General features: G+C 37.8%; 2 protein-coding genes across 3 annotated transcripts; both read left to right on the plus strand.

The window, feature by feature from the left end:
• The first annotated feature begins 2,894 nt into the window (after window positions 1-2,894).
• On the plus strand, window positions 2,895-5,108 carry LOC115425537 (natterin-3-like). The gene is made up of 3 exons (XM_030143168.1): window positions 2,895-2,942; window positions 3,405-3,522; window positions 4,018-5,108. The coding sequence occupies exons 2-3, from the start codon at window positions 3,405-3,407 to the stop codon at window positions 5,106-5,108; spliced, it is 1,209 nt and encodes a 402-aa protein (XP_029999028.1). The 5' UTR covers window positions 2,895-2,942.
• A 1,095-nt stretch (window positions 5,109-6,203) lies between these two features.
• Window positions 6,204-12,019, plus strand: ptrh1 (peptidyl-tRNA hydrolase 1 homolog). 2 transcript variants are annotated; one of them, XM_030144520.1, is made up of 6 exons: window positions 6,204-6,394; window positions 6,744-6,869; window positions 8,942-9,161; window positions 10,059-10,158; window positions 11,144-11,189; window positions 11,675-12,019. In XM_030144520.1, the coding sequence occupies exons 2-6, from the start codon at window positions 6,747-6,749 to the stop codon at window positions 11,927-11,929; spliced, it is 744 nt and encodes a 247-aa protein (XP_030000380.1). In that variant the 5' UTR covers window positions 6,204-6,394; window positions 6,744-6,746; the 3' UTR covers window positions 11,930-12,019. The 2 variants fall into 2 exon arrangements, with proteins under 2 accessions (XP_030000380.1, XP_030000379.1); XM_030144519.1 differs by having other exon boundaries at window positions 6,206-6,869.
• The last annotated feature ends 10,094 nt before the right edge of the window (window positions 12,020-22,113 follow it).

Raw genomic sequence — 22,113 nt, forward strand, 5'->3', positions numbered from 1 at the left:
GTCAGATCTGCACTGGTCCTTTTAAGCTGAAAGTTTTTATCAGTTTTATCTGTTTTACCTATTTATCTGATTTTTGTTTGTTTGTTTTTCTCGTGCCTTCTGCTGTAATGCTTTTAATGTTTTATGTAAAGCATTTTGAATTGTGTTATAGAACTAAAGCTGCCTTGCCTTGGGCTGAATTTTCTTTAGACATTTCAGGTTGTTCATATTTGTTCAGGTTATTCACATTTTATTTTTACAGGATAGTTTGTAAATGTCCATATTTTCAGTATTTAATGTTACTGTTTGCACTAAAACAAAGACAAACATTTGAAGTTGTCATTATCTATAGACATAATGGAATATTGATTTTGTCACATCAAATCGAGAAGAAAATATGAGTGGAGTCATTCTTTTTTGTGGGTTCTTCTGCTGTTATTATCTGACTGTCCATCAGATTGGTCTGGATGTGGAACTGGAACTAAAATGAGTTCCACAGCACTTTGCAAATTCATCCCACAGGCCAGATTTGGCCCCAGGCTGCATGTTTGACACCTGTGAATTAGAGTCCAGGATCCAGCCCTTCATCCGACACCAGAACCTGAACTCATCAGTGCGTTTCTGGAGGAGCAGACCTCCATGCACACCCTCCTAAAGCTGGTGGAAGGCCTGGAACAGCTGCCAACGGTGGAACAGCTCCATGTGAAAGCCTACAGATCACACATTTCCACCTGTAGAAGCAGCTGAAGGCTGTGACGCTGCATTTCTCCGACCCTCTGATGACCTCTGCCTTCGCTCAGACCTACATTAATAAATTGATAATAACTTTCAGAGTCAAGGTCGCAACACAAATGGCCATGACATCAGCGATTTCCAGCGATAGCGCAGAACAACGTCCGCGCTTCTCGACTTTAATCTCGACAGCCGGCGGCGACATTACGCAACGAGGACGGTCTTAATCACTGAGCCACTATTACAGCAGATCTAATCAGTGGGCCGCCGGCCTGGGCTTATCTGCTCCAACAGTATCTGGTCATCGACGGAGAAAGACCGCCGCGGCACTTTGGACATCATGCGATCCTCTATCGTCCAATAGATAATGAACGTTAAACCCAGACAAAATATTTATGAAGCACTTTTAACAGTCTCACGATGAGCAGGGTGGGGGGGTGGGGGGGGCTGGTCTGAACCGTGATCGATAAAGCCTCCTGTTATCATTGTCAGTGTAAGGGCTGTAATGTTGGTCCACAGCTGCAGAGGCATGCTGGTCTGCCAAGGACGAACGCCGGCTCATGAGACCATCCACGGTCACATGACATTACTGAGGTTCACGTCCACAAATACAGCGCATTTGAACAGAAATATCAGCCCGTTTCCCCCCGCCGCTTTAAATAACTGTAAAGTAGGTGTTTATCAAAGTTCATTTAATTTTCAAATTATAATAGAATTTACAAACCATAACAAACCGTCTGGTGAAGTGGACGAACAGGTGGAGTGGACGCAGGGGTTTGGCTGAATACCCTCCACCTTCACCAGACCCCCCCCCACCAAGGTTCTAATAGTTTTGGATTTTTCATTCTAGTTTAGTTTTATTTAGTTTTGACTTTTTTTTCTCTAGTTCAGTTCGTTTTAATTTGTTTTTCGAGCAGGTTTGCTAGTTTTTATAAGTTTTCATTTTTTCTAAATGCTTAGTTTTAGTTTAATGTTAGTTCAGTGGTCTCTTTTCTCTTCTTCTCTGTGGTCGTATTCAAATCAATCCCAGACAGGACTCTGCTGCTTTAGTCTCCATGTTTCCAGGTAGAGTGGGGACCAGAAGACGACTGGAAACCACAAGTGAACACAAGTGACGGACCCTTAAATACCATATGGTGCTGCTAGCTAAAATTGCTTGAGGGAAATAAAGCGATTTTATATCGATCCGACATTGACAAAGACGAAAACTAAAGGAATTTTATCCATAATTTTTGTCCGTTTTACTTAGTTTTGTAAACACACAACACAGCTTCAGTTACTTATTGTTTTTTTCTTTTAATTACAGTTTTGATTTATTTCAGGTAATGAAAATGTTTTTACAATTTTAGTTTTTGTCATTTCGTTAATTTTTGTTAATGATAATAGCCTTGCACACCACTAGGCTTTTTTTTATGTGGATCCTTAAAAGACAAAGTCTATGCTATGAGAGCAGCCACTGAAGGTGAACACACACAAATACCAGTGGAACTGTTTGGTGATGTGTGGGATTCCAGTGCTTGGTTTTGTCAGCAGAGTCTGGACCAGCAGTTGGAGAACAGGCGGAACAGACAAAACAATAAAATGATGTTTGGAAATTCTATTACATTTTGAAAAATACATGAATTTTACTAAACACCTGTTTGACAATTATTTAACGTGTGTATACATTTTTTTTGCGACACCCTGTACAATAATAATGAATCTATCTGTAAATCAACACCATATTTACGTTCGTCACCATGTTTATGGAATGACTTCTCGTGTCATTTTGCGATAATAAATAAACCAATCATCGCATTTGTGATTTAATGGAAAAACCCACATTACACACTTCTGTTTTTTCGACACTTGGTAAATATCGGCAAAGTATCTTTGGTGTATTTTTGCATTTTAGAATTCATCCCATTTTATCCTGAAACTGGTTCAAATGTGACTGATAACTGATTTAAGAGGCTTTGATTCAACCTGATATTGTGTAAAACTACCTTAATCCTCTTTGATTTACTGAACGTTGCTTTATTAATTGACCTCGGGCTCATTTTCACTTGAGTGAATAAAAACATTTGTGCTTCTTTTCAGGTTGGGTTCGATCAGAGCTGCAGAAAAGCTGACTGTCGGGTCAACAGGCTGCGTTTCTCTGCTGTTTATTGGGGGCAATAGGTCTTTGTGGAGGCGTTAAAAGTGTGCAGATACACAGCAGAGGCAGCGTCAGTGCAGAGGAACCAGTCCAGGTAAAAGACTCTACAGCCCATAACTAACATCTGCATGTCGATCCGAATCTGAAATAAACGCCACAAAAAGACGATTTTTGAAAACTTTAAATTCATGTGTATTAGTGAGCGGTGACAGGCTCTGATTATTGTTCCCTATTGTTGTTTGTGTGTGTGTGTGTGTGTGTGTGCGTGTTTGTTTGTTAGCAGGATAACTCAAAAAGTTACGGACAGATTTTCATGAAATTTTCAGGAAATGTTGACACTGGCAGAAGGAAGAAAGGATTAAATTTTGGTGGTGATTGGGGGGGGGGCAGATCTTTCTTGGTCTGCACTCTCCGAGTGCTTTTCTTGTTATTTTATTCATTTATGTTTTTGTTGGTTTGTGTTGTTTTTTTTGTTCGTTTGTATGGGTTGTGTTTTTTTTTTTTGTTGGTTTGTGTGGGTTGTGTTTGACGGCGATGGTTGTGTGTCCGTGTGCAGATGCGGTGTTGCAGCGTCGCCTTCGTCCTCGTGGTCGTGCAGTCGTGGGTTCCGGCGCTGCGGTCGGACCTGATCCTGTACGTCTCACATCTGGAGGACGGACGAGAACAACCCACCAGTGAGTCCAAACATCACAACTAACACACAAACACACAAACACAACAAACACACAAACACAGGCCATATTAGCCAGAACAACAATAATCAATAAAATCAATAGTAACAGTGACTACAGTAATACATAATTAGCAATAAAAAAAACTATTATTTTTGTCTTTTGTTGATTATTTTCATGTAAACATTTTTCACTCTAAGACGTAGACAAAAGTTTGTGTCATTATTTATAGTTTATGCTGTTTTTCTTTTCCTGGTCTGATTCATTTTAGAAAAACCTCACGTACGAAAATGCGACATCCTGATCAAACACCAGCGTGTGATGGGATGGGAATGAAAACATGTTTTTGTTTAGTTTTAGTGTTCGACTTGTTCATGAAAATAAAGTGAAATCACAGAAGTTCGTATATGTTAGATGGTTCTGTTCCTTTTTAGCGGTTTGGAGGTGACAACAATGCTTTTACTTCCTCCTTTCTGTGGTTTTTGTCTTTTTTCGCAGAGCCATGGCTCAACCCGTCACTGGAAGACGTCGTCCCGTCTCGGGACGTCGCGAACCCCCCCGTGATGAAAGAGATCCTCGACGCTGACTCGCCCTCTCACTCAGTCCCCATGTTCGGCGAATACGTCAACCTCAAATGGGTCACGTGGAACGGCTCCCTCCCCAACGGCGCCGTGGCCATTTTCAACGGCTACACCGAACGCACCGACTACGTTTGTAAGGTCAACTGCGAGGCCGGCTTCTACACCCCCAGCAAAGGCAGCGTCTGCCAGTACCCCTACGCCGACAAGGAGTACGCATCCTCCAAATTCCAAATCCTGGTCAACGTGGACCACTTTGAGTTCCTGGAGTGGGTGGAGGATTCGTACGGTTCCGTCCCCGAGTACGCCGTCAGAACCTGCGCCGACGTCGCCATCTACGTGGGCAAAAACAAGTACGGCCTCGGCAAAGTGGTGACCCAGCACGAGGCCTTCTTCCTGCCCTGGGAGGGGGACGAGTACTGGTACAAGAGCTACCAGGTCCTGGCCATCAACAGGGGGAGCTACAGCCAGCACATCTCCCACGTGGAGTACGGCATCGACCAGATGGAGCTGTTCCACCACCCGCCGGAGACACTGCAGCTGTCCAAGGTCACCAACCTGGAGTGCAACAGTGTGGAGAAGACGGTGCGGCTGGAGAAGACCAGCACCGTGGAGAAGAGCTGGGACATCGGCCGAGAAACCCGCAACGGCTCCGTGTCCACCATGAACGCCAAAGTGCCCATCCTGGGCCCCGGGACCGTGGACTTCACCAAAGAGCAGAAGGTCACCTTCTCGGAGGGGACGACGCTGGTGGAATCCATCAGCCACACCGTCTCCGTGGAGATCCTGGTCCCGCCCAACCACTCCTGCAGCGTGAGGATGGACGGCCGCAAGATGACGGCCGACATCCCCTTCACCGGCCGGCTGAGCAGGACCAACCACAACGGAGACACCCACTGGACGTCCATCACCGGCACCTACGACGGCCTGACGGTGGGGGAGATCAACGCCGTGGTGGAGAGGTGTCAGCCCGTCGCCGACGCCGTTCCCTGCCCCGCCGACGAACAATGACCAGATCCGACACGTTGAAAAGATGAAATAAAAACACAAGTGTTGAGAAAACTTTGAGAACGTTTAATTTGTTTATGTTTCAGAAGGTGCAGCATATGGATAGAGCTGACAGAGAATGAATTCACAGGTTTACATTTATTTATATGTCTTACTATAAAAAGATTCTAATAGTTTATAATAATAATAATAATAATAATAATAATAATAATAATAATAATGATAATAATAATAATAATAAAAGTAATCATAGTAATAGCTGTAACAACAATATCAGTAATATCAATAATGATTACTGTGAAAGTAATGATTACCAAAAAGTAATGTAAGCAATAATAATAATAATAATAATAATAATAATAATAATAATAATAATAATAATTAACAATAAGAAAAATTAAAGTAACAACAACATTTTTTGCTCCTAAAATGGTAGAATTTCTAGCTAAAACGTGTTAGAAAAAATTAAATTAAAACACAAAACTTAAAGAAAGTTTCATTTCTTCAAATATGTTTCAGAAGGTGCTGCATATCGGTTAACAAGAATAAAATTAGCTCACATATTTACATTATTTAATATAACCCCTCTTCAACGAATATCAATACTTTACTATAAAAAAAATATTATTAGACATTATTTTAGGGAAAATATCCATTAAAATATCTTTACATTTAGCATCATCTGTGGTGGTCAGTTTTCTATTTATGACAAGTTTATTTCCAGATACAATAAAAATGCACAGTTTTTGCATCATAAGACACAAAGTATAATTTTATAAACAATGAGGAGTGCATATTTGGAGAACAAACTAATATTAAACTGTACAAATCCTCTGGATTCATTTGATTTACATGTTGAAAATAATCTGTAGGATCTTTAAACTTATACTGTATAAAAATAGCAAGACTAATAATGTGCTACACACATTTTTTTGATGAAATTCCTAACTTTAAAGTTGTGAAAAACAGGTTTTGAAGTGAGTTTTGCCTTAAAATCCCTGAAATGAGCAGGACTTACTGAAGGGACTCATTCTTCAGCCGGTTAGCTAGATGGAGCTGTAGGCTAACACTAGAAACCCACTGCAGTCTGAGGTTTAGTCTCGGTTCTAGTCTTTGTCTGCTGTCAGAGAGGCATGGAAGGATCAACTAGCAACCATGGACCCCGAGAAGAATAAAAAACACTTCTATGAAATAGTCATTTATCATTAATTATCCGCCAGATTACACAGATTGTGTTAGCACAGCCTAGCATAGCTGCTAACCTTTAGCATAGCCTGCGTCTTTTTAAGGTATCGTTTTACAAGTTAACAGTGTTAATCACCTAGGAGAAAAAAATGGCATAAATACGACGCACGAAGTCTTGCTGAAGTTCTACCTCTAATTACATAATTAAAATTAAAGGCAAATACTGACAAACATGGTTAAATATTCACTTTAGCCTAGCTTTAGCAGGCTAATAGCACCGCGTCTGGTATAGCTAGCTAAGCTAGCCAGTGTATTTACCTGAGGCTGAATCGTTGCATGAAACTCTGAATTTAATCTTAAAGAGGCCGGTAATAAGTTATTTTCTGTAGCCGAATGAAAGAAAACATCGGTGTGAGTAAAACGTGTCGTTATTTGTGTCATCTTTTCATGAAGTTGATGAACTTTGTCACAATGCGTGGACTTTTAACCAGAGTCATACACAGAGTTTTGCTGAGTCAAACGTTCACAGCAACGATGGGAGTAGAAGCAGAAATACACACACAAGGCCGAAGGAAAATGGTAAGATTAACACCTCACATCTGTACTTTGTCTAATACATGTTAGTTTTATGGATAGTTGTGTTATTTGGGCTTCCATGAATGGAATAAACTCAGACTGTTTGGGTCATTGTTACTGTTGTGACCATTCCAACCAAAGCCCATTGGAAAAATACAACAGTCGAGTGTTTTTTAGCCGATTAATCACAGTTTTTTCATCCTGGAATAAAAGACAAGACACAAAGTCATGCAGTTCAGTCCACTTTACAATTCGGCATTAATGTCATTTAAATGAATGCAGTATTTGTGTTGAACTGAACCTAAACTGGTGTCCAGTGCTGCTCTGCTCTGTACAGTACAAACAGTGAATGGGACTGAATGGAGGAAAACACAGAATGAGACTGAGTTAAGAAAAGGAAGAAGAAAAGCACAATGTTAAAGACAGAACACAGTGGGGTGTGTGTGTGTGTGTGTGTGTGTGTGTGTGTGTGTGTGTGTGTGTGTGTCTGACACAAAGCCGTCTACAGTTGTTTTCAGTGCAGGCAGAGCTGGTGCTGGTACCATCAGAACCATGTGTCAGCCTGTGTGTGTGTGTGTGTGTGTGTGTGTGTGTGTGTGTGTGTGTGTGTGTGCGGTTGGAACTCTGGAAACACTCCTGACAGACACAGTCAGTGTTTGTTTGAATGGTTTTCAGTGGAAGGGGCTGGAGGACACAGCCACTAACATTCACAGTAAAGTTTAAAGTTCTTTTTTTTTTTTTAACCTGTACCTGTGTCTGGGTTGTAAATATATGTAGGTTTGTTTATTACTATTTTATATTATACATACTCTCACATTATTGTATATTTGTGTGTATTTATATTTATTAATGTATATTTGAGTATTTATCTGTGTTTGTGTGTATTTTTATGTATTTTGGTGTGTTTATAAGATAAAACATACTTTACTGATGCCCCAAAGAGGAAATTTATATCAGCAGCACAAGACAAGAAGCATCAAATACAGAAGAAATATATTTTAAAAAAAAACAAAACGGAAAACTGTATGTGTGTGTATTTATGTATATTTATGTCTAAATGAGTGTTTATGTGTATTTATGTCTAATACTATGTTTTTGTGTGTATTTATGTCTGATAGTGTGTGTTTTTGTGTGTATTTGTGTCTGATAGTGTGTGTTTTTGTGTGAATTTGTGTAAATGTCTAATAGTGTGTGTATTTGTGTGTTTTTATCTCTAATAGTGTGTTTTTTAATGTCTAATAGTGTGTTTTTGTGTGTATTTGTGTTTTTTTTTTATGTCAAACTGTGTTTTTTATGTATTTTTAAATCTAATAGTGTGTGTTTTTGTGTGTATTTGTGTGTTTTTATGTCTCATAGTGTGTGTTTTTGTGTCTAATAGTGTGTGTTTTTGTGTGTTTTTATGTCAAACACTGTGTTTTTTTATGTATTTTTAAGTAATAGTGTGTGTTTTGTGTGTTTTTGTGTGTATTTGTGCGTTTTTATGTCTAATACTGTGTTTTTGTGTCTAATAGTGTGTGTTTTATGTCTAATAGTGTGTATTTTTGTGTCTAATAGTGTGTTTTTTGTCTAATAGTGTGTGTTTTTGTGTGTTTTTATGTCAAACACTGTTTTTTTTATGTATTTTTAAGTCTAATAGTGTGTGTTTTTGTGCGTTTTTATGTCTAATACTGTGTTTTTGTGTCTAATAGTGTGTGTTTTATGTCTAATAGTGTGTATTTTTGTGTCTAATAGTGTGTGTTTTATGTCTAATAGTGTGTTTTTGTGTGTATTTGTGTGTTTTTATGTCTAATAGTGTGTTTTTTGTGTCTAATAGTGAGTGTTTTGTGTCTAATACTGTGTATTTTTGTGTATTTTTATGTCAGTGTGTTTTTGTGTGTATTTGTGTCTAACAGTGTGTGTGTGTGGGTCTCTGTTTATGTCTAATAGTGTGTGTTTTTGTGTGTTTTTTATGTCTAACAGTGTGTGTATTTTTGTGTAACAGTGTGTGAAACTGTGTGTTTGTGTGTGTAACAGTGTGTGTTTGTGTGTATTTGTGTGTGTAACAGTGTGTATTTGTATATGTTTGTGTGTGTCAGGTGGTGGGCCTGGGGAACCCGGGCATGGACGGTACCAGACACAGCGTGGGCATGGCGGTGCTGGGAGCCCTGGCCACCCGGGTCGGCGTGGGCGAGCGTTGGCGCGGCGACAGGCACGTGTCCGGTGATGTCATCGTGTGGGAGGCGGAGCACGGGCAGGTGGTGCTGCTGCGTCCACGTCTGCTGATGAACGTCAACGGGGCGTCGGTGGCCAGAGCAGGTGGGCGGGGCACACAGTAAACACGACCAATGAACCAGGTTTATAGTTTTCTTTTTTTTTAAAGTGTTTTGCGCATTTTTTTTCCTCACATTTGAAGTATTTATTCATTTTTGTGACACATTTCAAGTTTTTTTGGTTCATTTTTTCCTTGTTTTTCAAGTATTTTGCTCATTTTATTCTCATTTTATCAAGTTTTTGCACATTTTATCCCCTGAATAATTGAGATAAAACTGTATTTTACACCAATTATTTGCATGGATTGATCGGATTAGGATCAGCAGGTATTAAACAGTTTAGATCAGTAGGTGGTTTTGGTTTTTGAGGGTTAACTGAATAAATACAGGGCTCTGGATGGGATGAAATGATGAACTTTTCAAGTATTTTGCTCGTTTTCTTCTCACATTTGAAGTATTTATTTTTATGCCACATTTCAGTTTTTTTTTGGTTCATTTTTTTCCCTGTTTTTCAAGTATTTTGCTCATTTTATTCTCATTTTATCAAGTTTTTGCACATTTTATCCTATGAATGATTGAGATAAAACTGTATTCTACACCAACTATTGACATGTGTTGATGGGATTAGTGGATCAGCAGGTATTAAACAGTTCTGTCAGTGGATGGTTTTGGTTTTTGGATGTTCATTAGTCTTTCAGTTTTTGTTTTCAGTTATTTTTTGGTGGGTTTTATAAGTGCAGAAGTAGTTTAATTTGGGTTTTTAGTGTTATTTAGAGTTTTTCTGCTCTTATTTATAGAAGATGAAATGACAGAAGCTTTGACGTGGAACCAAACATTTGGAAAAACAGCTGATTTCACCTGCTGAGCGTCTGTTTTAAAGACTGTGTGTTCTTCAGATGAAACCTGCTGGTAAAACCATGTCAAGTGTTTGTGTTCTGTCCAGTCAGTAAATACGGCGTCAGGCCTGAAGACGTCCTGCTGGTCCACGATGAACTGGACAAACCTCTGGGAAAAGTCAGCCTGAAACACGGAGGAAGCGCCAGGTGGGTTTCACTCTGAGTTCGTTTTAGTTTTAGACGAAGCTGATGCATGAAACTAATGTTTATTGTGTAAAAGCCTTTTATTCAACCCAGTCCACTTTATTTATGGCACATTTAAACAACAAGAACGTTTCCAAAGTGCTGCACATCATACAAACAATAAAACAATTACAAGAAATACACAAAAAACAATAAAAAAAAGTACATAAAACTACAACAAAGCTCTAAATAAAACAAAATCAAAAAGATAAAAGTAATAAAATCAATAAAAATAAATAAAAGACACGGACGACCACACAACTCATACGGAATTAAAAGCCGGAGAATAGAAGTGGGACTTAAAACTCTCCACCGTTTACATTCAGATTATAAGTCTGTGTTTCATTAAATGGAGAATGGGACCCCTCAGGGTAGTGTCCTGGGCCCCATCATTCATATATTTACATTAATGAACTAAATAAACATATTTATTCTCTTTATGAATAAAATAATGAACAAAATTTAAAGAATCATCAAGGAAATGAATAAAAAATAACCAAACAATAGGGAAAATAATCATTAAAATGAGCAAAAATGATAAGAAAAAGAAAAAAATGATTAGGAATTAATAAAATAATGAACAAAATTTTAAAAATCATCAAGGAAATTAATGAAAATAATTTAAAATAATGCAGAAAATAATCATTAAAATGAACAAAAATAATAAGAAAAAGAACAAAATGATTAGGCATTAATAAAATAATGAACATTTAAAGAATCATCAAGGAAATTAATAAAAATCAAACAATGGGGAAAATAATCATTAAAATGAACAAATATATATATATATATATATGTGTGTGTGTGTGTGTGTGTGTGTGTGTAATGAAACCCTATAATATTCTAAACATCACTGTTCATTTTGATTAAACTGTTGAATATTGAACACATGGAATCTTTTCTAACTCGCTGTATCTCAGTGTGAACTAACCTTGGTCCTCATCTTCAGAGGTCATAACGGCGTGCGGTCGTGTGTCGACTGTCTGCAGACGGACGTGAGTGACCTCATTCAACTTCTGAACTTTCAGCTTTTCTTACACAAACAGACACATTCATGCAGAACATCAGTGTTTTTTCTAAAGTCAGTTCTGTTTGTCGGTTTTTCCTTCATTTTAACTGTCGTTATCCTTTCATAACATGCACTAAAATATAAATAACTGCCAGATGTCGCAAGTTCTGAGTGTTTGGGAAAAATAAGCTACATTTTCTGACTGTTTTATAGTAAAAAATAAGCAAAAGAATAAAACAAAATAGAAAATAACAATAATGCAGTGCAGTCTTTTTTATTTGTTAATAAGATCAGACTTTTTCTTCTGTTCGTTTTCGTCTTCTTTAATTCTACTGAACCTGCTGTTGTGGTCCTGGTCCCGGTCCTTGTCCCGGTCCTTTTCCCGGTCCTGGTCCTTGTCCTGGTCCTGGTCCTTGTCCTGGTTCCGGTCCTTGTTCTGGTCCTGGTCCCGTTCCTGGTCCTGGTCCTCAGGTGATGCCCAGGGTTCGGGTGGGGATCGGTCGTCCATCGGGGTCGACGTCGGTGGACCGTCATGTCCTGGGCCGGTTCTCCTCCGAGGAGCAGAAGGTTCTGGCCTCGGTCCTGGTCCAGAGTGTGGACCTGATCCTGTCCCAGATCTGCCCTCAGGACTCGCAGTTCCCCTCCTCAGCACCGGGGGGCAGACGACCCCCACAGAAGAAGACACAGCAGACGCAGGAGGACGCCAGCGCCGCCGCTCAGAGCTGACACACACTGACCTCTGACCTCTGAGCCAACAGCAGGGCTTCCACCTCCTGTTTGACTTTTATTATCAATAAAGGTTTGGTTTTAGCCACAGTCAGGTGTTGTTTCTGGAAAATGACGACATTATTTCCACAAAACTCAGTCAAGAACAAACAAAGTTACCCTTAACTTTAACATGTGAAAAACTACAACACGTTTTATCAAAAAAAAAAGAAAAAAGAGACGAAAACATGTTATGACAGCGTATGAGGGTCACATAAGAAAATCAAAACACTTGTCACTGTGAGGATAAAGTTATATTTCAAGAATAAAGTCATATTGAGAATAAAATCGTACTTTAAAAAAAAATATTTAATGAGAATAAAGTTGTTATATTTCGAGAATAAAGTCATACTTTTAAAAAAACTAACAAGAATAAAGTCGTAATATGAGAATATGACTTTATTCGCAAAATATCGTGACTTCTCGTTAAATAATGACTTTTTTTTAAAACTATGACTTTACTGTCATTATGACTTTATTCTTGAAATATTATATATATATAAAAAAGGCTCAAACTGCCAGTGTACCCACACCTTTTCGCTTCTTCACTACATGTGAACAACCTGTGAAATAAATCCAATAACGGACCGAACCGTCCAAACCAGGGTTTATGGATCATGTCTGATGTGCATGTGAACGCATCACATCTGATCAGTTCAATGACCTGATTGGACCCAGGTATCCATGGAAACGGGCTGACTGTGGCCTCAGAAATCCTCCAGACTCTTCTTTTACAGGTTCCATGTTTTGTCGTGTATCTTGTGTTGGTCTGAACACCTGAACGTCCCGCAACAATGGACTAATGCTACCTTCAAATGCTATGGGAATTATGGTAAATTCTAGTTACGAACTTAAAAATTGGACACGAACGCCCTGACATGTCATATTTTCAACTAGAGAAAAAAAAAAGTAATGAAATAACCTTTGACCTTTTCAACATGGTGGAGAGCAACAAGGGATTGATCCTAAATGATAAACGATGCTTTTATTAACGTTCTGCTGCTGTTAGCTGATGATTGTACACATTTAGAACATAGACAATTAAAAAATGAATGAATAAATCTGTATCAGATGAATGGACACGCCCAATCACAACACTTTTTATTTTTCTATGACAACAGAAACACTTGTAATTTAAATTCACTGGTGTAAAGGTTCATCTTTCCGACAGCACCTGAAGGCATCACCGGTCTCAGATCAAAATTTAAATAATCATCATGGAAATTAATTTTAAAAAATAACCAAACAGTGGTGAAAATGATCATTAAAATGAGCAAAAATGATAAGAAAAACAACAAAATAATTAGGAATTAATAAAATAATGAAAACATTTAAAGAATCATCAAGGAAATTAATAAAAAAAAAAGAAAAAATGCAGAAAATAATCATTAAAATGAATAAAAATGATAAGAAAGAGAACAATGATTAGAAATTAATAAAATGAACAAAATTTAAAGAATCATCAAGGAAATCAATAAAAAAATAATCATTATAGTGAGCAAAAATAATAAGAAAAAGAACAAAATGATTAGGAATTAATAAAATAGTGAAAACATTTAAAGAATCATCAAGGAAATTAATAAAAAGTAATGAAAAAAATGTGGAGAACAACAGGGGATTGATCCTAAACGATAAACGATGCTTTTATTAACGTTCTGCCGCTGTTAGCTGATGATTTTACACATTTAGAACATAGACAATTAATAAATAAATAAATAAATAAAGCTGTATCAGATGAATGGACACGCCCAATCACGACATTTTTCATTTTTCTACGACAACAGAAACACTTGTAATTTAAATTCACTAGTGTAAAGGCTCATCTTTCTGACAGCACCTGAAGGCATCACTGGTCTCAGATCAGTGTAAATCTGGAACCCCAGTCGTCGGTTCATGTGGATCAGACGCTAAAAACGCGGAGTCAATGGACTGGGCGGGGGGGGTGTGGCCTCTTCCTGCCACCGCCCAAACACACCGACTGTGATGATGGGACTGTGAACGAAAACAGATTGATTTCTCCTTCTGATTGTCACACTAATTACTCTCTTCATCAATTAGAGGCCTTTAATGAGCTGCATCCAGTGAAGAGGTTCTCACACTGAGCAGAATATAAGAGCGGGGGGGTGGGGGTGGGGGGGCAGAAAAGCCAAAAAAGAGCATATAAAACAGCGGAAAGAGGCTGAATGAGGGAAAATCAATACAAAGGAGGAGGTAGATGACGATGGAGGGGGGAAGAAGAAAAGCTGCGGAGAAACAAAAGGAGCCCAACATTGTTGAGGGTTTGTTTGGGGGGGGGGGTCTGTTCTGATGGAGCCCCCACTCACAATAGGTGCAGGAACACACTTGTGGACTGGAGGGCTGGAGGGGTGGGGTGGGGGTGGGGGGGTCGGCTCAAAACTCAAAGGAAGCTTCTTCACTCTATGACCCCAACCCCCCCCCCCCCCCCCCCCCACTCTGCTCTGTGGACTCCCCCCGACCCCCCCCCCCCCCCCCCCCCCTCCATCAGGTCACTTTCCCAGCCCCTCCTGGACACTCAGCTTTAGACCCATTCAATAACTTTTCTTCTTCAGGGGTCAGAGGTCAGCGGCAGGGCTGGACACCCGGCCTTCATTTATTTAAGAATAGACCCCCACCCACACACACACACACACACACACACACACACACACACACACACACACACACCCCGACCTCCCCTGAGCTCTACGGTCACTGGCGGCGGTGGGGGGTCCACAGACTCATCAGAACTATCCACAGTCCATCAGTGAATGTTTGGACGTTTTCAGCCAATCAGAGGCTTCAGAGTCCAGGCCCTGGTGGAGGTGGAGGTGTTTCCACAGCGTACCTGAGTGTGGACCTGGACACGCCCACACCTGCACCACAGATGCTGCGTTCACAACAAGGTTATTATCGCGAACGAAAACTAATGAAATGATGAAAACTAGAACTGTAAAAACATTTCCGTTAACTGAAATAAGTAAAAACTAGAATTAAAAGAAAAAAACCATAACTAACTGAAACTGTATTGTGTGTTTATAAAACTAAAACGGATAAAAATTCTGGATAAAATTCCCTTCGTTTTCATCTTTGTCAACGTCGAATTGATACAAAAGTGATTTATTTCGCTCTGACAGTTTTCTGTGCTGTCTCCATACGACACTTTTTGAGAACTAATAAAACTATCAAACCTGCTCTAAAAACAAAACGAACTGAACTAGAGAAAAAAAAAGTCAAAACTAAATTAAACTAAACTAGAATAAACTAGAAGCACTCGGAGCGCGCAGACCTCCGCCAAGGCTGATCAGTGCCCCCCCCCGTGGGCCCCCCCACCCCCGATCACCACCAAAATTTAATCATTTCTTCCTTATCCCATTTCCAACAAACCCTGAAAATTTCATCCAAATCTGTCCATAACTTTTTGAGTTATGTTGCACACTAACGGACAGACAAACAAACAAACAGACAAACAAACAGACAAACAGACAAACAAACAAACAAACAGACAGACAACAAACAAACAAACAGACAAACAAACAAACAGACAAACAAACAGACAAACAGACAAACAGACAAACAGACAAACAAACAGACAAACAAACAAACAGACAAACAAACAGACAAACAGACAAACAAACAAACAGACAAACAAACAAACCCTGGCAAAAACATAACCTCCTTGGCGGAGGTAAAAATCCAAAACTGTCAGAACCTCGGTCCACAGGCAAATACCACGTACGAGTGGGTGTTCCAGAGTGGAAACAGGTGGCGCTGTGGAAGGAGTTCTGTCACTGTTCAACAAACGCAGAAGACAGAAGAAGACAAACTAACGTCATCAAACCAGCGACTGTTCTGTTCATGTGTAATACTGTTCTGGGAGTTCTCCTGTTTGAGCGAAGGGAAGCACAGTGGCCTTCATTGTCCCTCATATCTCACCCACTGGTTCGGTCCACATATACACAGGGTGGGGAAGCCAAATGTACACTGAACATTCAGTTGTTTTTTCTCAGCAGACACTACGTCAGTTGTTCTGAACCCAAACATATACTGATGTCATAATCATACCTAACACTATTATCCATACCTTTTCACAAACTTTTGTCCATATGAGTAATCAGGAAAGCAAACGTCAAAGTGTGTGTGATTTGCTGAATGCACTCGTCACACCAAAGGAGATTTCAGAAATAGTTGGAGTGTCCATAAAGACTGTTTATAATGGAAAGAAGAGAATGACTATGAGCAAAACTATTACCAGAAAGTCTGGAAGATACTATTAAAGAAGAATGGGAGAAGTTGTCACCCCAATATTTGAGGAACAGTTGCACAAGTTTCAGGAAGCGTGTGAAGGCAGTTATTGAGAAAGAAGGAGGACACATAGAATAAAAACATTTTCTATTATGGACATTTTCTTGCGGCAAATAAATTCTCATGACTTTCAATAAACTAACTGGTCATACACTGTCTTTCAATCCCTGCCTCAAAATATTGTACATTTTGCTTCCCCACCCTGTATTTGCATCTGGACTTTTATGAGAAAAGACACACTTGTCTGAATCTGCACAAAAAAACAAAACAAAAACCAAACCAAACCACTGACCCTGTTTACACGACCGTAAAAACCTGACAACTGCTGATAACACTGGGTTACAAGAAAATGTTTTTTGCAAGTTGTCCAGGTTTTTTCAACTGAATTCGGACCATTTTGCACCGCTAAATCCAAAACTGACATCTGTTTTTCTCAATCAGATCAGGGTTTTTTTTTGCTAATTTGATTTTGAAAAATTTGATCTTCTCACAAAACTGATTACATTTTTGTGACTTTATCAGTTGATTTTTTATATAGTTCTCACCCAAAATAGGTTTTAAGAGAAAAAAAAATCATTTTCTAACAGGATTCCTGTTCGGTACAATGGTGTATTCACCGCAGATGTAGCAGAATACATCAGGCTTATTTTTGTAAGATCTTCTAGTCGAAGCCATTTCATTCACCTGTAATATTAAAAAAAACATTCATCATAAATTGGCAAAAGTCAAATCTTCAGAACTCGTTTATTGCAAGAAATATGAAAGAATTTTGTATCATATGATGTGAAAATGCCCATAAATGTAAGCAGAAATGTTCAAAAGCCAATATGTAGCAGAGTTCAGAAAGTTGACCTGATCGAGCAAAATGAATGTGATTTTTGGATTCAGCACCAAAATGATCCTGGATCAGCTCAAAAAACTGAAACAATACATTTGTTGTTGACCAGATGAGATGTGTTTACGTGCACCTCAGAAATAGGATAATCCAAAACCCTGGTTTAGGCGTTTTCATCTGTTATCGGATTTATTTCAGAGTCGGGAGGGAACTCAGGCATCGGAGGAAGTTTGTGGTGACGTGCATTGTGGGAAACGTCAGTGTACGCAGCCACCTGACAGCAGCAGCTGGAACGGACACGACGTGGAAACAGCAGCAGCTCCTGTGCTCTGTGTTCCTCCAGATGCTTCCACGTGTTTGTTTCATCCATATTATATCACATGGTCGCGCTGCTGCGGTCGCTGTCAGGCGGCTGCGTAAACCTCCCTTTCCCACAATGCACGTGGTGCCATCCTTCCTCAGATGCCTGAGTTCCTACTGGCTCTGTTTGTGATCACATGGTCTGTTTGTGGTGGATGGAACTAAGAAACTGTTCAGTTGATGAAAGAGAATCAGCTGAGGAATGACGGACAGACGGACGGACGAATGACACTGAGGATGGACAGATGGGAGGAAACAGACACAACAGTCTCCTGCACCTTTAACCTTTTATAGAATTATTGTCGTGTGTGTTTGTTTTTTTACATCATTTTCATGTCTTCGTATCCTTTACATTTTCGTATCTTCTTGTTTTCATCTTATTACAGTTTTTTCTTTAACGTTGTTTTTCTCATTTTGTGTCGGTTTGTTTTGTTGCATTTTTTTTGTCTTTTCATTTTTTCTTGTGTTTTTTTCATCGTTTTGATGTCGTCACCTTTAAACCTTTATTCTTTTTCTGTATCTTCTGTCTTTGTTTTCATCTTCTTTAACATCTTTTCTTTCACATTGTGTTGCTTTTGTTTCTTTTCCGTCTTTGTGTCTTTTCCCTCCACTCGTCCGTCTCACCTGTGTCTTCAGGCCACGCCCCCCTCACCTGTTTCCACTCAGTCGTCTGAACGTCTATAAATACACTCCACCTCCTGGTTTCCGGTTCTCATGCTTTTGCTGGTGTTTCCACCGACCAGTGGATGTTTGTCCACTTCTGAACGTGTTTTAAACACTTTCTACTCAAATAAAACATGAACGCTCAGACACGACCTGAAAACCAGAGGAACTCTGCTGGAGTTCAGCTGGAACTGAACACATGTCACAGATGTGGGATTCAGGTCAGGAGTCACATTCAAAACCAACTGCAGATCAGTGGATCAGGGTCGGTCAGATGAAGGTCTACGAAGTCCAGATATCGTATGAACTGGAAGATTCGTACAAATTAACGCTCTTTCCTTGAAAATGACACCGTCTGGTCTCAGAAAATGAAAAAAAAAACCAGGGGTTTTTGTCCATTTTTCCGTTTCTGTCAGGGAGTAACTTTACTGTAATTAGAGCAAATGAAAATCACTTGTTTTTTAATTCGTTTTATCTGTTTTGACGCTGAAAAAGAAAAACACCTTGAAATTCAATTTAAATTTTTTTTTTTAAACGAAAATCAATGAACCACTAGTTTTTCTTTTGTTTCTGAAAAGTTAATCCATTTACCAAAAGATACACGAATGTCCACGAACACCAGATTTTGTACGAACTGAAAGATTTGTACAAAGCCATCGTTTATAAGAATCTTTGCTGTTCTGGTTCATGTTCTTGGGTGTTGAATTCATTTTCCTTCATTTTTGTTCAATTTTTTTCATTAATTACCTCCAGGAGGTATTGTGATCACTTTGCTTTGTGTGTGTGTGTGTGTGTGTGTGTGTGTGTGTTTGTTTGTTTGTTTGTTAGCAAGATAACTCAAAAAGTTAATGAAATTTTAATGAAATTTTCAGGAAATGTTGATACTGGCACAAGGAAGAAATGATGACATTTTGGTGGTGATGGGGGGGGGGGGCAGATCTGTCTTGGCGGAGGTCTGCGCTGTCCGAGTGCTTTTCTTGTTGCTAATTTTTTATTCTTTTCATTCTTTACTTTGGCTGTTTTTGTTTATTTTATTGTTGTCTTTATTTATTTATTTTTTTTACTTTATTTTACTCAGTTTTTTTGCTGATTTTTTTTTTTTTTTTCACATTATTTTTCATTTTGTATGGGTTTTTTTTCTTCTTCATTTTTCTTCATTTCCATCCACTGTCACTGATCCAACTCCATGGGTTTTTCTGGTGAATCAATGTTGTAGAAGATGACGGTGTTTCCACGGTAACTATGGAGTCTCTGAACGTCCAAATATGGTCATATCTGATGACCATGAGAAGATGAAGAACTGTATTTGACACCAGTTCTTTCCATGTATTTACAGGATTAGTGGATCAGCAGGAATGAAACAGTTTAGATCAGTAGCTGGTTTTGGTTTTTCTTTATCAGATGTTATGTGATCAGTGTCAGAATGAAGTGAACACAGCAGTGAAAGGTGAAAATATTTCCCATTTCATTAAACGTCAGCAGGTTAATTCCACTGATTCCATGGATATTCCACATGAACTGGTGGAACTGAACCCTCAGAAACACTTTCATGTGTTTTCCTTTAAACTCAGATATTTAAAACATACTTGGTGTATTTTTCCTGTAAATAACCACACCTTCTATATCATTTCCTGATGTTTTTTTTTTTTTTCAGTTTGTGGGCGTGGCTTCCATCAGGTCACATGACCTCAGCATCAGCATCTTCTCCAGAGTCACATGACGAGAAGCGAAGAGCGAAGATGAGTTCAGAGTTCAACGAAAATCAGTAAAAGAAGAAAAAGAAAAAGTTAAAATGTGTGTGTGTGTGTGTGTGTGTGTGTGTGTGTGTGTGTGTGTGTGTGTGTGTGTGTGTGTATGTGTGTGTGGTCTGTTCCTTTAATTTCATGCATCAAATTTAGAAAAGTGATTATTTTAATGTTTTCCTAAAATGAAGGATTTTAACCCTTTCATGCACAGTGGTCACTACAGTGGACAGCTATTCTACAGCTCTTCTCTTGTATGTTCATGGATTTTGTTGTTTTGTGTTTTTACACATATCTTTATTAAAGTTTTAACACATTACTTATCTTTTCTGACATGAATTGGTAACACTGTGTAAATCTCCCCTGAGCATAATAGTTATAGTTTTCACACAATTTATCAGTAAATACGTGTTTCTTTGCTTCAAAAATTAAACACATGGCGTCCAGTTGAGTGGACATTTTTGCAACTTCATGAAAGATAGGTTCATGAGATTTTTCTTTTATTATTATTACAATTTTTTTATGTATTTTTTAACTTTTTTTTTTTTTTATTATTTTTACATTTATTTTATTTATTTTTCATAAGAAAATTTTCAATCATATTGTTTTATTCATGTTTAAAGACAAATGAAAACACTCAGGGAAAAAGTCTTTAGGTTCTCATAATTCATGCATGAAAGGGTTAAACTGAATTTAATTATTTTTTTAATGAATCATAAATTATTTGTTTATTTCATTTAGTAAAATCATTATATTTTTTTCACTGAATTAGTTTTTACTCTGCAATACTTAACATTTCTAATTTATGTGCACATTTATTTTAGCGTATATTTGGATAATTATTAATTTTGTTTTGCTGATAAACAATAATGATGTCTGATGAATGAAACATGATATTGTGTAATTGAACTGTATATTTATTTTACAGTTTTTTTTATTGATTGGAATGTTTTTCGGTGTAAAATGAGACTTTATGTTTCAACAAGACTGACTCTTAAATAATAATAACAATAATAATGACAATAATAATGATGATAATAATAATAATGATGATAATGACAATAATAAATGAGTCCACTTTGAACATCTTTTGCGCAGATGGAGTCGGTTGCCATGGTAACAGATCCTGAATAAAAATCTGAGCATTATGACAAAACTTTTTCAACAGGATATGTGGATTTTATTTTCTAATCTTTCATTTTCTTTTTCTTTACTTCATAAAACTTTATGTGTGCAGTTATTTTTTGTGTGTATTTTTGGGTTCCTGTGTTTAAATATTGTCTTTTTCAGACAAACATGAACAAAAATACATGTATTTAATGAACATATTTAAAGCCACTTGCAAGAAAAAATAACTCCTGCACGTCTCAACAAATTTGGTCTGAAATTCACATGAAATTCTATGCAAAATGATTTGATTTGAACGTATAAAACAGAATAGAAAAGGAAAATCACACACCTCAAACATAAAAACCAGAATGTACCCCTCGAGAAAATAAAAACTGATATTAAATAAATTAAAAACTTTTAGTGCAAGTTAAAAACAAACACGACCAAAGTGACGAGAAACAGAATTTGTTTTACTGATTGTCATGTTTTTTCTGTGGAAAATGAACATTTGTATGAATAAAGAAATAACCCTCGGAGGATCTCTGTGCAGGTGGAGTCGGTCGTCATGGAAACAGATGCTGAATTAAAATCTGAGCATCATAAGAAAACTTTTTGCGTGGATTTTATTTGATTTGTTTTTTAATATTTGCTCTAAATAAAACTTTACATATATGTAATAAAAGTGTCCAAATTCATGTGCACATGTATTTAATGTATACGGAGAGAATTATTAGTTTTGTTTTATTGATAAATGATAATGTCTGTATTATTATTATTATTATTATTATTATTATTATTATTATTACTATTATTATTATTATTATTATTATTATTATTTTTATTATTAACCTCTGAAGACCCAGGAAATATCAGCAAAGTACCAGCTTTTTTTTTTTTTAAATTAAATCAGTGCCTATATTGGAAACATCATGATACAACAGTTTTTTCAGATGCAGTTTTTAAAATGTTTATGGAACGTCCTTTGTAGTGGACAGGTGTCTTTTCTTTCTTTCTTTCTTTCTTTTTTTTTGCATAAACTTGTGAAACTCTTGTCCACAGATGTGGACAGAGAACCAATAGCTGAGTCTGAGGAGGTGAATAATGTTAATGTTGTTATTGTTATTATTATTTTC

The sequence above is a fragment of the Sphaeramia orbicularis genome, chromosome 9, assembly GCF_902148855.1.
Source record: "Sphaeramia orbicularis chromosome 9, fSphaOr1.1, whole genome shotgun sequence".
In the NCBI taxonomy this organism is placed as follows: Eukaryota; Metazoa; Chordata; class Actinopteri; order Kurtiformes; family Apogonidae; genus Sphaeramia; species Sphaeramia orbicularis.

Bases quoted from the DNA above. Each gene is read 5' to 3' on its own strand.
- LOC115425537 (XM_030143168.1), top strand. From the start codon at position 3,405: ATGCGGTGTTGCAGCGTCGCCTTCGTCCTCGTGGTCGTGCAGTCGTGG. The intron at 3,523-4,017 runs GTGAGTCCAAAC...CTTTTTTCGCAG, and splicing joins CGGACGAGAACAACCCACCA to AGCCATGGCTCAACCCGTCA.
- ptrh1 (XM_030144519.1), top strand. From the start codon at position 6,684: ATGAAAGAAAACATCGGTGTGAGTAAAACGTGTCGTTATTTGTGTCAT. The intron at 9,162-10,058 runs GTGGGCGGGGCA...TGTTCTGTCCAG, and splicing joins GGCGTCGGTGGCCAGAGCAG to TCAGTAAATACGGCGTCAGG. The intron at 11,190-11,674 runs GTGAGTGACCTC...CCTGGTCCTCAG, and splicing joins TCGACTGTCTGCAGACGGAC to GTGATGCCCAGGGTTCGGGT.